Source organism: Uranotaenia lowii, chromosome 3, assembly GCF_029784155.1.
Source record: "Uranotaenia lowii strain MFRU-FL chromosome 3, ASM2978415v1, whole genome shotgun sequence".
Lineage (NCBI taxonomy): Eukaryota > Metazoa > Arthropoda > Insecta > Diptera > Culicidae > Uranotaenia > Uranotaenia lowii.
In genome coordinates this window covers 100,072,276-100,090,846 of record NC_073693.1, presented here as the reverse complement: position 1 = coordinate 100,090,846, position 18,571 = coordinate 100,072,276, and the positions used below count along the sequence as shown (strand labels likewise).

At 36.3% G+C, this 18,571-nt stretch overlaps 1 protein-coding gene across 1 annotated transcript in view; it reads left to right on the top strand.

Annotated features, from left to right (window-relative positions):
- LOC129758525 (HIV Tat-specific factor 1) overlaps positions 1-18,571 on the top strand; it is a 329,990-nt gene that overhangs the window by 65,762 nt on the left and 245,657 nt on the right. The window contains exon 2 of the mRNA XM_055756039.1: positions 8,893-10,042. Coding sequence (XP_055612014.1) covers positions 8,966-10,042 — 1,077 coding nt within the window. The 5' untranslated portion in view covers positions 8,893-8,965. The remainder of the gene's footprint in view (positions 1-8,892; positions 10,043-18,571) is intronic.

Genomic DNA, 18,571 nt, shown 5'->3' with positions numbered 1-18,571 from the left:
TCTCCTGAGCCGATGTCCGCGAGTTCGAGCCCAAGAGCAAACATCGAACACAGTTGTACCGGATAGTTTTTCAATAACGATCCGCCAACTGCAACGTTGATAAAGTCGCGAATGCCAAAAAGATGGTAAAACGACTATTTATAATCGAAACAAAAAAAAATGAAGATTTGAAACAAAGAATCCACAATTCAGTATTTTTTAAGATTATATTTTCAAAAATAGGGAGAGAGAAGGGTATAGAATTTGTAAACCAACGGAAATTTCAATAATAATGATTGAAAAGTGAAAAGTTATAATAATACCAACAGACATGAATGCCATGTGAATGGTAAAGTGTCTTAAATAAAAGTAATAATAATAATAATAATACCCGGTATCAACTCTGATACTGCCCGCATAAAATTTTATAATGTTTATCATAAAGCTTCTCTGTTTCTCTTGGAACGGTGAGCCAGTTTTGGCGAAATTAGCGGCTATTTTAGTGCGGTAACTATTACTTAGAAACTTAATGTAATAATAAACATTATTATTGTGCAAGACGTTTGTATGTAATGAAAATGAGGAGATGGTTTTCTTTATTTTACCTGTTCTGTACAGAACATCCTGACTGACATGGTTCCATTCAATACTGATGTTATGAAATCGCTTGGTACATCTTTGTACCTGAAAATGATCACATTTTCATATGTGATGAAAGAAATTAGAGAAACATGAACTATCAAAGAACGAAAGAACATAAGCCGTAAATATCATGAAAATTTCGAAAAAGATACAACGGCTCACCGACAGGACTTGAACCTGCAATCTCCGCTTCGGTACAACGGCGCGTTAGCCAATTCCACCACGGTGAACGTGATGGAACCGGCGAACACGAGCAATCGAGCTCTGCCGATCAACTGCTGGACCTTCTATCGAAACACCATGTATATCCCGCATGTGATCTTTCCCTCTATTGATCTCTCTTGTTTCTCTAACCCCACTACCCCACCCATCGACTCGGGATTTTAGCCGAGCGAGCACATGGTCGATTGCTTCGGGTTTGCCGCAACTTACGGTCAGATGAAGAAGCAATCAGTGCCGCTCAAGGTTCCGAGCAGACCAGTTACACAGGGAGGTGTTGCTCTGTTGCTCTGTTGTATTGATTTCAACAGAGCAACACCTCCCTGTGTAACTGGTCTGCTCGGAACCTTGAGCGGCACTGATTGCTTCTTCATCTGACCGTAAGTTGCGGCAAACCCGAAGCAATCGACCATGTGCTCGCTCGGCTAAAATCCCGAGTCGATGGGTGGGGTTAGAGAAACAAGAGAGATCAATAGAGGGAAAGATCACATGCGGGATATACATGGTGTTTCGATAGAAGGTCCAGCAGTTGATCGGCAGAGCTCGATTGCTCGTGTTCGCCGGTTCCATCACGTTCACCGTGGTGGAATTGGCTAACGCGCCGTTGTACCGAAGCGGAGATTGCAGGTTCAAGTCCTGTCGGTGAGCCGTTGTATCTTTTTCGAAATTTTCATGATATTTACGGCTTATGTTCTTTCGTTCTTTGATAGTTCATGTTTTTCTAATTTCTTTCATCACATATGAAAATGGTTCGATTGAAAAAAAAAAGAAATTGAGGTGTTTCGACTCTTATTCTTCTTCATTTTTCGATTTTTTTCGAATTCGTTTTACATTATTTTTGTTCAGATTTTGGGTTGAAGATGTTGAAATTCATTATAAAGATTTTTAATATAGGGGGCCCCTTAATTTATGTAAGTGAAAAACTATTCTAGATATTATTTCGCGGGAAATATTTTATTATATTTCAAGTTTCATTGCGATTATCTAGTTTTGATTTCTTTTCATAGATTTGTAGAAGTTGAAGTAGTATGATTAAAGTAATGTTAAAATTTTTTGCCCTTATTGCCCCCACCCTTAATCCGGCCTTGATAAAGATGATAAAGAGATTTCTTTTTTGCTGAAAGATTAATACCATAGGAAGTGAGAAACTAATCCTCATCAAAATTTATTTGAGAAAACACGTACTTTTGTAGAAAAGAGTCGTGCTTATTATGCCCCGGGTGCTTTTTATGCCATTGAAAAGTGTTGAAAATGATCCAAGATCGTGATTTGCAAGGCCGGATTAAAGGGGGGGCAAAAGGGGCAATTGCCCCGGGCCCCCCGGCTCAAGGGGGCCCCCCGAGGGGAAAAAAAGTTGTAACATGACTTAAATCATACTACCTAAATTTCTACAAAGTAATGGAAAGTTATCAAAACTAGAAAATCGAAATGAAAACTTGAATTATAACAACTAAAGGAGACCCCTTGAATTAATACTAGAATAGTTTTCCTCTCACATAAATAAAGGGGGCCCTTAGGGTAAACAATGAAGAATTTCTCCCGCATTTTTCGGGCTGAGAACATCAAAATCTTGGTATTGAAATTCAAAATTTTCAAAATCTGGGAAAACGAAAGTAAACCGAATTTGAAAAAAAATATGAGGAAAAATATCTCAAATTTTCATTTTTTTACCGTCAGTTAGGATTTTTTGTCAGGATCTCCTCATTTTCATTCCACACAAACGTCTTGCACAATTATAATGTTTATTTTTACGGTAACTTTCCAAGTAATGGTTACTGCTCTTAAATAGCAGCTAATTTCGTCGAAACTGGCTCACAGTGCTAAGAGAGTACAGAGAAGCTTCATTAAAAACATCTCAGAATTTCACCCGGGCAATATCCAGGTTAATACCGGGTATTATTAAAACTTTTCACTTATCAATCATTTTTATTGAAATAACCGTTGGTTGATAAATTCTTTTTTCCTCCCTATTTTTGAAAACAAAATCTATAAAAAAAACTGTAGTTGCGTAAATTGCAACAATCGACTGTACTGAGTTTCTTTATTGAATTTCCATTTCAGTTTCTCTCTTAGGTTTAAAATTCGTATTTTAACATTTTCAACAGATTTAACCAACATTTTCCCATCTACTGAAGTTAATATCCTGAATCATTTTTGAATGATCATTCTCAAATTATCATTAAAACGATCTCATAGTTGAGTTGCTAATATCATTGAGTGATTCTCTTAACATGAATATTTCTTTGTTTTTCCCATCTTATTTTTTCCAGATTCAGTTCATTGAGATTTTCAAGTCTTGTGTTGTTTCTTCAGTAATTGCAGTTCAGTTTTATGGTTTTTCTGAATTTTGAGAATTTACAATCTTTGTTTAAGGAACTAAACTCATTTGGATTTCTTATCTGATTTTTTTCATTGGTAACTGATTCTGTATTTTAAACATTTAATCTCTATCCTTTTTTTGTTCACTTCTACCCTTCTGGCTTTGAGGGCATCGAATGAAACTTTTGTCACATTTAGAAAAACAATTTGATAACATTTTTTTTATCTGATGAGAATCATATTCATAAATATCTCATGAAAACGCTTTTTGTGTTTCAAAGATATAAAATTGAAATATACATTTGGTGCAATTTCTGCTGTGATTGTAACTTTAAATCTCCATTTTTTATATTAAATTAATATTTCGTTTCTCAAAACTTGATTTGAAATTATGATTTAGATATGAGACACTAAATTGTGGTTGTGAAAATAACATAATTTGAAGTTTTGAATTCTTCAACTCTTATATCTGTATCTCTCTAGAATTTGAATTTAATTATTTTGTTTATTTTTTTTTTAAATTTGTGTTCCATGTTTCAAATCTTCATAATACTTTCTATTTGTCATAAGGTGAAAATTCTTCGGCGGTCAATGATGAAATGAAAAACATTTGAAATATCTATTCGGTCATTATTCTTAATCAGAGAATTTTAGTTGGTGATAAGAGTATTAAAAAAATTGAGAATAAAATTTTGCATTTGAAAGCTTCAATCAGACCTTCATTTTTGAGAAATTTTCTAAACACTCCCGCAATGTTTGCACTTGATAAATGAACAATTTTTATTTGAAGATACCAGAAACAAATTTCTACAACGAAAACATGGCTATTTGAAGAGAATATATTGAACGCATCTCCAGTTCTTTTACACGTTTAAAATGTTTTGTATTCTCTGGGATAGCATTTGAAAAAAAAAACGAATCATAGGAGCCCCCCGAGAAAAATTGCCCCGGGCCCCCCGATGGCTTAGTCCGGCCCTGGTGATTTGAGAAAACTTCTTGCCGCACAAGACCATTTGTCCCGCACCATATCATTGTCTAGAAGCAAATCGTATCCGATCTGTATATCGGAAGCACCAGATTTCATAATTTTCGTGAAAATGAGAAGCATTTTCTTGGAAAAGCGCAAAAATATCGTGCACAAATGGTGTACTACCCCCAACATTTTGCTGACTCAGTTGACGAAAATGGAAGAAGTAAGCATTGAATTCGATTCGGAAGTTTGGAGCGGCAGCTTTGCAGCTTCGTGGAAAAAAAACATGGGTGCAAACCGGGTCCAGTGGACAAAACATTGGACCGAAAAGTCATGCGTGCTAATGCCAGTAAGAAGACTGCCTGAATTCGGAACATGGCTAAAAAAGTGGGATCTTGTTGTTGTAATTCGCTACCTTATATATTAAACCATTTCCATTGTTATAGGGTAGATACTCTAAATTTCGACAGGAGCTACTTTTCGACAAATTTTTAATGAAAGGCTTAACTATCTATTTGGTGGATAAAGCTATCTATGTTCATATTTCTAAATTTTTGCTCTCCCGCTTTAGTATACGTTGAATATAAAAATTCTTGAAAATAAGTTGTTGAATAGTACCTAATTATTAGTTGTTTATTAATTTAGTGTATGTTGTAACTTATCCCATCCAATACTTCGATAAGACAAATCTCAACACCCTTCCTCAACATACACATTCACAGTCTTCTGACTGCTTCCGGCGGCTCCTCCTGAAGATGGTAGTTCTCCTCTTCAACGCACGCACCGGACCTCATTCGCCGCATTCATTGCATGACACCTAACTTCTGGCTTCCGGCTCGACGAGCTACCAGTGGCTCCAGCCCGTCGATTTTCCATGGTTCCTGGCTCAACGACCTTCAACTGACCTCCAGGTACGACACCTTCCAATTGGCTGCTGGTTCGATGAGTTGCCATGATCCCTGATCCGGCGACCTCCACCTGGCACAACCTCCCAGCTGACTTCTCGTCTCGACTCCCTAGCTGCTGCTCGAAGCTTTCTCCTGCGCCTTGACGCCCTTCTTGAGGCCTGCGTCTTCTTGGCTTTCCGGTCCGACGACCTTCCATTGCACCGACTTGACGACCTTCCGTGATACTCCGCTCACAAGTCCATCAGTAGTTTCTGGTTCAGCGACCACCACCTGTTTCCTGACTTAACGACGTTCCATGATACCGGCCCGCAAACCTGACATGGCTTTCGATACGACGACCTACCAGTGGATCTGGCCCGACGACTGCTTGTTGTCTCAGCCCAGCGCCCTTCCTTGGCATCGTTCCGACGACCTTTCAGTGGCTCCGGTCCGACGACCTTTGTTGGTTCCGGCTCGACGCTTTTATTTTGGTACGACGCCTCACCAATGGCACGACGACCTTCCGCTGGCTCCCGATTTCAAAGGATCCGGCCAAAAATCCTTTGGTCATGTTCGCGGATCATGGGGAGCAGATGACGGTTTTTTTTTTAAATAGAATCTATTTCGTAGGAAAATACAACTGGCATGGAATACCCTCTGAGTGCCCAAAAAATATTTTTGTAGCTGTTTTTATACGTTCCATGTACATTATAAAATGATCGTATGAAAGTTGAATAAACAGCATTTACTTACCAAAGTGAACTGAACATACATAAATTTCATTTCTTTCTTAAACGACGAAAACTACATCAATTGGGCGTTATCCGGCAGCTTATTCCTACCTATCGGAAGAATGCAATAGAGTGCAAGATTTTGCTCTCATAGCCTTCATCGTTAGCAGAGATAATATTATCCAATTTCTCATTGGTCAATGTTTCTCGATTCCTATTGAAAGCCATTTGGATGCACTTTTGGTTGCAGAGAGAACATGACTAAGATTTTCTCACTTGAAGCCCGCGCTGGAGCAAAATCATTCCAAAATTTTCAAACATGGCGGACTTTCTATCATATCCGATTTAAACTGACTTTAGACGACATTTTATACGATCATTTCAGTATGCAGTTGGAATTGCGATTCGCAAAACCCCTGAAATTGGTCCAATTTTGTCCAATTGAACGTTGAACCCACCATCGTCTATCACGGTGAACACCCATTTCGACAGAATCGGTTTCCTTGGGTCAGCAGTTCAACCTATCTTCACGGCGATGTCCGTCTTCATGGACTCCTTATCGTCTTGGTGTTTCCGTTCACTGATGTTCTAAGGTGATTCCTCATCAATACCAGTGGCTACGTGATCCGCGTAATGCCGAACAGCTTGTGACTTTATTCGAGGGCTGACTAGGGGTTACCTGGTTTCGTACCCTCGTCGTGATTCGCAATCAAAAGCTTACTTACAGCATAATCGGAATCAGCACGCAGGCACATCTTCTAACCTTCTAGATGTACTTTATGTGGTATAAACACATTGGATGAACGCTAAAATGCACGCATAGTATTGCTCTGTAACAAACGTAAGTCCTTTTTTTAGTAGGTTCTTAGCGGGCTTTTTGATGGATGTCAAGAAAGTCTCTACGTGTTCTCTCTTTGGTCAATTACACTTACTTCATTGGAGATAACGTTGCGGTAAAAATCGATGGATCGGTTCGAACCATTACAAAGCCTGGTGATCGAGTTGTGAGCTCCACCAGTGTTCGTTTGGCTTTGGATTGTGATCTTGAACACCATCTGAACTCACTTCTCAAGACTGGCTCTTTGAAAGTTGCTAATGATGTATTTACGTCCCTGGTTGAACTGCAGCTTAATAAATTTATGAACGAACGTACTGTAGCCAAAGTCTCTTACTATTGGAACAGCTAGAACCCCGCGTTTTTTGTGCTTGAGCAGAGAAACGACCATGAATTGGGTATAATCGCCGATGAAGGTGACGAAATAATTGTAAACGTCGAACGTTGTCAATTCCATGTTTCTACACAAAAGCTGGCCACCGAAGCCGACCGAAAAAGCTTGACATTTAGGAATCTGTAGACTGTTTGCTTTCATGCTAAAAAGCTTCGCGTAAAAGTGGGTTGATTTGGAGATATTGAATTCCAACAACATTGTGTTGTCTTCAATCATAATGATGTCCTTGAGGTAAAAATGAGTTTTGATTCATCGAAGAAGAAACAATCCCCACCTCGAGCCGAAGATCACGAGGATCTTTACTGGCATTCACTGGAAGACGATCGTGATAAGTAAAGGGTGATACGGTCAAAGTTTGTTCAATATCAACTCGACATACTTCTTTCAATTTTGCATTTAAAAAACCTGAACACCCCTCATTTTGAAGGTGTGTGTGTGTAGAATGTTGCTCCTATTTTGATTTTGAAATTCACTCTTCAGTTGTCAAAATGCCGTCCAAGGAAGAAGAGCAACGTATCAAAATTTGCTCGCGCATCGCGAAAATCCAAGCTACTCGCACGCAAAGCTGGCAAAATCGCTAAAAGTTGCCAAACCAACCGTTACAAATGTATTTAAAGTGTTTGGGGAACGTTTGTCGACAGCCAGGAATCGCGATGATAAACAAAATACGACGGCCAAAGCGCGATCCTGGATGCTGTACACGACGATGCTGACGAAGTTTGACTGCGTGGTAATGGGCAATGAAACCTACGTTAAAGCCGACTACAAGCAGCTTCCGGGACAGGAGTTTTATACAGCAAAAAAGAAGGGGAAAGGTAGCAGATATTTTCAAGCACATGAAACTGTCAAAGTTCACGTTGAAATATCTGGTTTGGCAAACCATCTGTACCTATGGCTTGAAAAGCAGCATTTTCATAGCTTCCGGGACTGTCAACCAAGAAATTGACGTGAAAGAGTGTTTGAATAAACGTCTGCTGTCTTTCCTGAAGAAACAGTGTTGTTCCGTACTGTTTTGGCCGGATTTGGTATCTTGCCATTACGGTAAAAAGGCCATGGAGTGGTACGCCGCCAACAACGTGCAGGTGGTTCCCAAGGACAGGAACCCTCCCAACACGCCAGAGCTCCGCCCAATCGAGAAATACTGGGTTATTGTCAAGCGGAACCTAAAGAAGACCAAAAAAACTGCTAAGGACGAGCAGCAGTTCAAGGCAAACTGGCTTTCTGCGGCGAAGAAGGTGCACAAGGTGGCTGTACAAAATCTGATGGCAGGGGTTAAGCGTAAGGCCCGGCAATTCGGATTTGGAAAAGCAGAAGCCTAATATTTTTCCTGAATTTAATATTAATTAAACTTGAAAAAGAAATTTAATTTGATTTTTTAAATAAACGATTTCACCGATTTACACGCGTTTTCCCTTGACCAAATTTTAACCGTATCACCCTTTAAGATCGCGCATTTTCAGATTTCTGAGCGAAAAACGACAAAAAATGACAACACTTGCTTTGCTTGGATTGGCGTAGTCTAGCCTCAGGGATCGAGGATCCCGAGAATCTTGACTGGCATCCGCTGAAAGACACTAGCTCCAGATCGTGATAAGTAGAGATCTCGTAGTGTTTGATTCTTCAGAACCTCTTTGAATTGTAGAGCTGTTTTTATCATTTTGAACTCCGTTTCAATACGTAACATTGACTCTTGAATCATGATTATCATAATCTTTTTCTAAGTTTTTAACTTACTATTTTTAAAGATTAATACTGAATATAAACCAAACAACTTTTGCCACATCTTAACCCAGTTCGTTCACAATTTTATCTCTCCACCTCTTTGTGCTGAAAGCTAAAAGTTGCACACCGATGCTGAAATTCAAGTCAAACATATTTTTGTCATTCGGTTTTTTTTTCCTTTCATTTTCTTCCAGACAGTTCCATTCGCCGGGTCGAAGTGATAAACAAATCAGTTTTCGCCCGCTGTTGTTGGGGGAGGACAGCACCATGTCCGACAGCGAAACACCTACTACTCGCAATCCGGAATTGGAACCGGAACCCACTGGAGGTGGGTCCGACGAGCCTGTTCCTGGGCCAGCCGGTTCTGCCAGTCATCCTGATTCGCTGCAAACCGACTCGGAAAACGCCAACAATGCCAACCGGGAACTGGAGATGAGGGAAGTAGCTGAAGCTTCCTCCGGTTCGGCTGTGCCGGATGAGGAACAGGAATCGGAAAATGTTACCGATTCCCCAAAGGAACCGGAAGCTTTTTCTGTTCCGGACAAAGAGAAATCGGAGCAGGATAAGTATGCGGAGCATATCACTTACGACAGTGATGGGGTGGCTGTTTACACCGATCCGGAGAGTAAATATCAATACAAATGGTGTAAGATAAAAAGTGAGTGGGTCGCAGCCGATGGTTCGGCAAAAGTTGGGTCGGAAGCAGCTGATCCGTACGAAAATGAGCACTACCGGTGGTGCCACGAAGAGAAAAAGTGGATTCCGAAGGAGAGTGTCAAGGAAACGGAACACTACCGGTGGTGTGAGGATACCAATAAGTGGATCGCAAAGGAAAAACCTCAACAAGAAGAAGATAAAACCTATAGTGTGATCGATGGGGTTCATCACTACACGGATCGGGATGGGGCGGTGTTTTTCTGGGAGGAAGATAAGAAAGCTTGGTTCCCGAAGGTGGATGATCATTTTATGGCAGTGTATCAGCTGAATTACGGGTTTGTGGATAATACTTCGACGGCAAGTTCTTCGACTAAGGAAGAGGAACCAGTCAAGCCTGAACCGCCGGAAGAACCCGAGGACGAAGATCCGCAAGAGCAGTCCAAAACTGGTCCAAGAAAACGGAAGGCGCCGCCACCTCCTCCGAAGTGGTTTGAGCTGAAACCGGAACATAATACTAAGGTTTACGTGAGCAATCTCCCGTTGGACGTTACGGATGAGGAGTTTGGGGAGCTGATGTCCAAATGTGGGATGATTCTGAAGGATCCGAAGAATAACAAGCTCAAGTGTAAGTTGTACCGGGATGCCGATGGAAAGATCAAGGGAGACGGGTTGTGCCATTACATAAAGGTAAGTGTTTTTGTTTTACCCTTTTATTCATTAGTCATGGATAGAAAACATCATTATTCAGAAATTCATGCTATATCATCAAATATATTCGGCTTTTTTAATTAACATGAATTAATCATCCTACGGGACGGAAACGAAAAAGACAGTTTTGGGCAAGTTTAATGGATTTCGAAGAAAAAAAAAGCTTAAACCTAACGTCATATCAAAGTTTATTTGGTCCATACTTACCTTATCAAATCTGTTCATGACAGTACTATAGTCATGACAGTACTATGGTTTTGCAAAAACTGTTAAAATTGGGCTGAAAATTGCTTAAAAACAAGACAGTAGGTACATTAGACCGCTGCAAGGTTTGTATGAATATTTTAAGTTACATCTTTACACATCCCATTACTTTTTTGGTTGTTTTTACTGCCACAAATAGCAATAAAAAAATAATTTTCGATTCATTCATTCCAGAATTAGCGCAACAAATTTTAATTTTGTATAAGCATTCATAAATCGGCTGAATACATGCATACTGAAAGAATAGCAAATATATATTTTCGGGTTTTAAATATTCCTTGATTCTTGCAATTTACATGAAATATTCATGTAAACAAAACAAACCTTAAACCTCACTTTTACCCCAGAAAAGATATTCGATGTTATGCAAAAAAGATATTTCAAAACATTTTTTTTTATTTAAGCGTTTTTACTGCTCATTTAAAAGCTGTTCAACCGTAGGACGGAAATAAAAAAATGCAAAAAAAACTGCATTGCATTGCCAATTTGTGATTTGTTGACTTATTCAATCCTGACAAAAACATTTCTTGAAATTTTAGAAAGCTCTAGCCAGCAAAACCTGCAATTTTTAAATAATTTTCATGGAATTCAAACTTTTTTTTATTCAAATGATTATAACTTTTTCCATGAAAAACTTAGTAGCTTTATCTCATGTTACCAAAAAAATAAAGCTTAAGAATAGGCCAAACCAACAATTAATGACAAATTTCGTTTCAAGCTTATTTGAATTTTCTGGATGATTCAATACGCAAAATTTTCTTCTTCCATAGAAATTTTCAAGCAAAATTGAAACGCGTCGTGCTTATTCAGAAATCAACCAAATCATTTTTACACTGATGCTTGGTAACCCAAAAGACATCGAAAAAACATATGGAAGCAAAAAGTGCTTTTTTGCAGCCGTCTAAGGTACATAAATCACCATTCAAAATTGTATAGAAAAGATAAGCACACTCACTGTCATTTCGTATTTGAACTTCCAAAACTTTTTACTCTGACGATATCTTTTCATAAAATTTTCTGAATAAGATACATCTACTATCACACTATTTTTTATTTCCCATAATTTGAGCTTTCTGGAGTTTGTGTGGCTTAAAATACAGTAATTCGCACTCAGAAAATCGAACGTGTTGGACATTCCATCCATTCACTGAAATATCTCATAAATTGCGCAACCTAGGGTAACAGAATTATTTCGGACCAGGGGCTAATTTTTGACCACCTTGTTTATCTCCCTTATAAATCAATAATCATGAACGTTTTAAACGCATATGGTTGAAACCCGGGCTTTGAATATATTTCACTAATTTTTATTATTGCACGGATTTATTCACTTCATTTGCAATATCAGACAAAAAACTCAAACTAAGTTTTTAACTTTTTCTAGTCAGGTCTCAGTCAAGGACATGCGCGGATCTACGGGGGGGGGGGGGGGGGGTGATGGGGGTTATCACCCCCCCCCCCCCCAGGCGGAAAAAATTAATCATCATTAAAATGGTCACAAATTTTTTAACTCAATTAAATGAAATATAACTTTTTCATGTGTCGAAATATCTTAACATATAAATTACCATTTTTACGCGTGCATAAGAATTCAATATCTGTTTAAGAATATGCTTGAATTGATGCGTATGCGTATGCGCATGTATAACTTCGTGTTGGCTTCTGGCCTATTTCTTGATGAACCGAAAATCTGATCGATCAAACTTTGCATACATCTGGATCTGCAACCGTTAGTCTCTGCTCTCAGGAACAAGCATGCCACCGAAGATTATAAGAGGAACCATAAAAGCATCGAAATGTTTCCAAATTCTACTAGCAAATCTGACCTCCAGAATGATCAGACTTTCGCATCTGCTGCAGAATAAAATAGATATAGGTGCTGTTTTTAAAGGCTCATCCTAAACCTTACTCAACTATTGATGATATCACAAAGCCCAATATTTTAACTAGACACTGAGTACCTCCACCACAATTTTCGTTTCCATACTCCGAGCATTTGAAAAGTCGAAGTGCTGAAAAAGAAACGATACGCAAGTGCAATGCATTTGGAAACATTCAAAAGTTGGCTAGTTTTTTTTTTCAAACTGAGCAAGGTTATTTTTGTAAAGTCTGTCCGCTCTTTGTAGTCAACCTCGCTGATGCAGTTAATAAAACTATTCAATAGTTAAATCTTGTTACTAAGCCACTGACTTGTTTTTCAAAACTCACAGCAAAAAAACGCTGTAAGTAATCGATGAGATATAAAGAGACGATACTGCTCAGCGAACCTTTTTAGAATAAATAAATATTATGATTAGCAATCTATATTTTATTTGTCTAGATACTTGCTTATTTGTGTTTAAATTTTTATTTGTTATAGATTGTTTTTTGATTCACGTCTTAAATTGATATTTCAATGGAATTTGAGAAAATATATGTAAAATTGTTGAATAAATACATTGACGGGTTTCGATAAGTAATGGTTAAGAATTGGAACTCAAAAGAGAAAATATATGCATTAATTAATTGAAACTTGTGTAAATGGCTTTTTTACCCAAATATTGTAATAGTTTCAAAATAATAAGACGTAGTTATAACTATAAAACCAGAGACTCATTAAGTAAGTTAAAATCATACCAACAGATTTATTTTTGACTGAAAATAAATAAAGTACGATTTTCAAAATTAAATTTCTTATGGATTTCTAGTCTGATAAAAATAAACAAATGGTCATTCCATATCACCAACTAGATAAATAAACGCAAATTCAACTTCATAACAGTGAAAAAAACTAAGCCAGCCACAAACAGATGTACAGAATTCTTTGAACAATTTTTTTTTAAATTGTCTTTAACATTATTTACATGCTGCTTAATTCTCTTCATCTTAATCAGCATCATTTTTCCTGCCACAGTTTTTATTATTTCCAATCAGTCAAAAAATGTTAGCCATATTTTTCGAAAATTTACTAAATCACCCCCCTAAGAGCAATCTCTAGATCCGCGCCTGGTCAAGGATGAGGAAATTTTTTTTTATGTTTATGTGAAAACAAATCTAACTTTCTGTGATTTAACCCAAAAATTCTGTGTTTGTTTTCTGTGATGCTATTTCCATTAATTCACTTGAAAATTCGTGACAAATTATGTCTTTTTCCCATGTCACTTTCGAAAAATCAATTAAGATTACCAATCTTATAATATTTTTTCAATTCAAAATTAGAAGCACAAAATTTATATTTACATGAAAAAATTATATTTTGAGAACACGGACAAACTTTGAAAAAATTGTGAATTCTATGAATATTTCACAAATTATGTGTTTTTCGACACAGATTCTGTGATAGAAATTTGCTAAAAAATCTGTAAAATTTAAGGTTTTTCTTTGATTTGCAGACAAATGAATACTATAGGATCCACAAAACATTTCCTCATGAAAATTTATTTTGGAAAATTCGTACTTTCTTCGAAAAATGGAGTGCTTAATATGCCCGGGTGCTTTTTTTGCCCTAATCTCTCCTATCAGATCTTTTTTTTGTGCCAGATCCAACTATAATTATTTGTAAGTGTTTTCTATTGAAGGACTTTAATTTTTTTTCTAAGATACTTTGTTAATCACGGTGTCCAGCGGAGCGGAAAGAACCGGGAATTGAAAATAGCACCGGGAAAAAACCGGGAATTTCGAATCGAAACCGGAAAAATTCTTTAAAGTTTGTTTTTTCTGATACAAAACTTATTGAACCCTAAAGTTCATTCACTTCATGATGATAAAAAATTTTAAACAGAATTTTTTAACCCATAGTCGTCGTTTATTTCAGGATGGGAAATCATTCGGGAATTACCAAAATAATCGTAATTTTAATTTCATGAGTATAAGCGAAGACAAGTTGGAAATTTCTTTAAAATCAGGGTTTTTGAGCTCAGCGCATACATTGCAGGACTCTGAGTTGTTCCAGTTCCTGTTCAAAAATATCTTAAATGTACATAGGTGTTTTAAATTAACGAAATGTCGTAGAAAAATATCTCGAGCATAAACTATTTTTAAGCTCAAGAATATTGTTCAATGTGAAAAAAAAAACATCGAAATGAAATGAAATTTAAAATGATAAATAACTTATTTGGTGGATAGAAGAATTTTATATCTTACCGCACAGTGCACTTTCTTTTCTAATCTCTGGAAAAATAGCCCTGCAATTTGAATGAAGATATAAGTTATTTTTATTTTTTTTACAAATAATTTTATTAAGGCATTTAACTCAAAATATTTGTGTGTGCCATGTATTCACTTCACTTGTGTTGTGTTATTAAGAAAGGGAGCCATAATCGTTATAAAAAATAAGTGAAAACAATTAAAATTCATTCGTCGAAATCAGATAGTATTTTGATTTAATTCACATCTCGTAAACTACTTATGATGTTCATCATTTTTTTTTTCATAGAAAAATGTTGTGTTGAATCAAAACTTGAAAAAATGAGTAGCCACGTAAAAAACATATTTGAAATGGGGGAACAATTTAGAGGCGTTCGACCAAAAAACACCGAATAAAATCGTTTGAATAAATAAAGATGAAATGTTGATAGAACGGAAAAAGACTGAAATTAATTTAGTATTTATTCAGTCCTTTCTCATCTATAAATAAAACAAATTTCTTGAAATGTAATATTTTACAAGAGTCATATTATCAAATGTTGTTTTTAAATGATTTTAACAATGAGAATTTTTACATATCTTTACTTGTTTTTGGTTCTTTTGAATTAAGTTCAAGGCACTTTTATAAAAAAAAAATCGCAATATACAGTAGGTACGCGTTTATTTATAACCATACTCAAATATAGAAAATGTGGAAAAAAACTGAGTTGCCGCCATGTTGTTTGGTGAATTGTAAGTTTTTGTGAAAGAAGAAATTTTAAAATGAGTTTAGTGTACATTACTAGATACCACATTTTTTTATAAGATAGGAAAAATGTTGAAAATCGCAGATCATAAGTGATTGAATTACGGAATCACTTTTAAAAATTCCGACTTTTATTCATTAAACATTAGTTCCACAAATCAGAATTTTAAAAGCAAATCTCACTTAAGAGTAATTTTTCAAAATTTGGTTTGGTTTGAGATTTCGAAAACCAATATAATTTTTTAAGGTCGCAATACAAATTTATTCTTAAAATTTAGATAAATAGCAAAATTTAAAATCTTAACTTAACACTCAGCTTCCAACCAAAAAACCTTGTTTTTTTTTAAGGTCAGATATCGAAACTAAATTTTATAATGCTTAGTAAGAGTAAGATACAGAGGAATCTGTTCTCAGAATTGTATAGGAAAATTTAAAATATCAATCAGTAGCAATTTACATTAAACTTTATATGCGACTCCGCAGCTAAGCAACAGAAATTAAAATTAAAATTCGAGTTATGAATCCAAATTTGAATTATAGTTTTAATTTATAAATCTGTTACTAAATCCGAAATTCTTAAGATGTCAAAAATTCCAGAATTCAGAAGTCAGAGCTCAATAGTAAAATTGTGTAGAAGAGAAGTAAAAGTGCTACATGACATACTATTAAAACCGTGTTAACTATAAGGATTTCCCCTTATAAAAAGCAAAGTTTGAAAAGAAAAGAAGGTAACAATTTTTGACAAGATTTTGCCGGATAAAGTTAAGGTTATGATAACTAGAATTATTTGCTTATCTTTTTTTTTTATCTCATTCTACAAATACTGCAATTTTCTGTAAAAATCCCCACGAATCACTTTTCAACTTTAAAAATCAATTATTGAAAATTTATGTTAAATTTTTATAAAAATGGCTACTTTCTTGGTTAAAAAATCTGATAAACAAATTCATTTATGTATTTTTAAACTGGATAAATTATTAAATCTCAATCGGGAAAAACCGGGCTGGCCACCCTGCTAATTCACGACCGCGTGTAACCTTTATAAAAAAGACCTGGTTGTTCTTTGTAATGAAAAATAAATAAAAACGTCAGAATCATACTTTTTGTCCCATTTTTTTCGTGTTTGTTAAAAGTTACATTCCAGCAGGGTGGCCAAGAAAGCGAAAAAAAAACGGAAAAAACCAGGAATTGAAAATGGAACCGGAAAAACCGGGAAAAAACTTGGAACCTCGAATCAAAACCGAGAAAATTCTATATGTGCAAATATGAACAAATGAAGGTGGAATGAAATTGACTAATTTCGGCTTTTTTGAATTGGGAACAAACGTACACGTTTTCATCTTAACCATAGTTCAAGTTTTCATTTCGTTTCATATATTGAGAATAAAAATTCTAATGAAACGCAAATTGTTTGGTTTGTGTTATTTTCAAATTATGTGCTTTTACTGATAACCGCATTCTTCATTAGGAAAGAAATGTGGAAAAATACTAATCATGTGTTCATACACATGATTTTGGAATCATTTTCTTAAAAATTCATTGCAAAAATCCAGAATTTTTTAAATTTCACCTCAATCATGGTTTTGGAAATTTGGATTAAAATATCAAATTTAAAGTTTCCATGAATACATAAAGATATATTTGGGGCCAAACTGAACATTCTTGGATTTTTTTTAATCAATATTGCAAATCCAGGATTTAGCACTCCGGATCCTGAATTTTTAAGTTGTTTAATAAAAAACTCAATTTTACCTGACATGAATCTTGAGCTAATATAACAAGTTTAAGTTTGATTTTAATTTCAATTATAAATTCCAATTTGAAATTTATTTTTGATTTATGGATCAGTAATTCAATCTGAAATTAATTGTTCACGATCATGTTTAAAATATCAGAAGCCAGAGCTCAATAGATAAATTGGCTTGTGATATACCTTAGTTGACAAGTCAGTTGCTTTCTTAGCCGATGTCCGTGAGTTCGAGCGCAAGAGTAAACATCGAACACAGTTGTACCGGATAAATTTTTCAATGACTATCCGCGAACTGCAGCGTTGAAACGACTATAATCGAAAAAAAAATTGAAAAATTCAATAGGAGGGCAAAAATAATAAACAAATTTGTCATTGGAACTTCAACTTGAAAGTTTCATCACATGACGTATATTAAGGCAGTTTTGCATTAAATCCAAATCATGAATATAAATTTTATAAAAAGCGAAGTTTTTATCAAAGACTAAAAAAAGATGCCAATATTCGATGAGATTTTGCAGGATATTAGAATTATTTTCTACTAAAATTATTTTCTTGATGCTTTGCATTTCAATTTGGTAATATTTTCTTTTCTTCGAAATATTCCAATAAACATTCACATACACAAATGTCTAATTTTTTTTGTTAAAAAAAATCAGATAAACAGATTTCTCATGTTATTTAAAACCGGGCACTTCATAAGATATTTAAAGGGAAAACAGGGAATTTTAAATTAGAAACTTGCTGGCCATCCAGCTTTCTAGGCATGTTTTTATTTGCACAACATTTCCAGAAATATGAATTATGTTTTCAATTTTAATCCCCCTTGATTTTTCTTATTGGCCATTTATTTGTTCAAGTGTTCGTTTTTTTAATTTATGCATTCAAACTCACTCAGTAACTAAATCGTAGTGGATGGAGAGGCTGGGTCATTCGGCCGAAAGTCATGAGGCCGAAAGCCATTCGGCCGAAGGTCATTCAGCCGATGGACGTTCGGCCGAATGGGCTATCTGGCCGAACAGGCCACTAGGCCGAATGGGTTATTCGGCCGACGGTTATCCAGCCGAATGTTGTTAGGCCGTAACGACGCAAGGCCGAAAGGATGTTCGGCCGAATGGTCACTAGGCCGAAAGGTCATTTGGCCGAATGGTCATGAGGCCGAATGGTCGTAAGGCCAAATGGTCACTAAGCCGAATGCACGATAGGCCGAATGGTCATTAGGCCGAATGGTCATTAGGCCGAATAGTCGTAAGGCCGAAAGGTCGTAAAGCCGAATGTTCGTAAGGCCGAATGGATGCTGGGCCGAAAGATCGTTAGGCAGAACAGTCATGAGGATGATCGTCGGGCCAAATGGTCGTAAGGGCGAATAGATGCTAGGCCGAAAAATAGTTTGGCCAAATGGTCGTAAGACAGAATGGACGATAGGCCGAATGGTCGTAAGGCCGAATGGTCGTAAAGCCGAATGGATGCTAGAAGGCTGTAGGCCGAATAACCACTAGGCCGAATGGTTGTTAGGCCGAATTTATGCTAGGCCTATAAGACATATTATCGCTTTCTTGCATGTTGGGCCGATCAGTAGATAGGCCGAATAGTCATCTGGCCGAATGGCCACCTGGCCGAATGGATG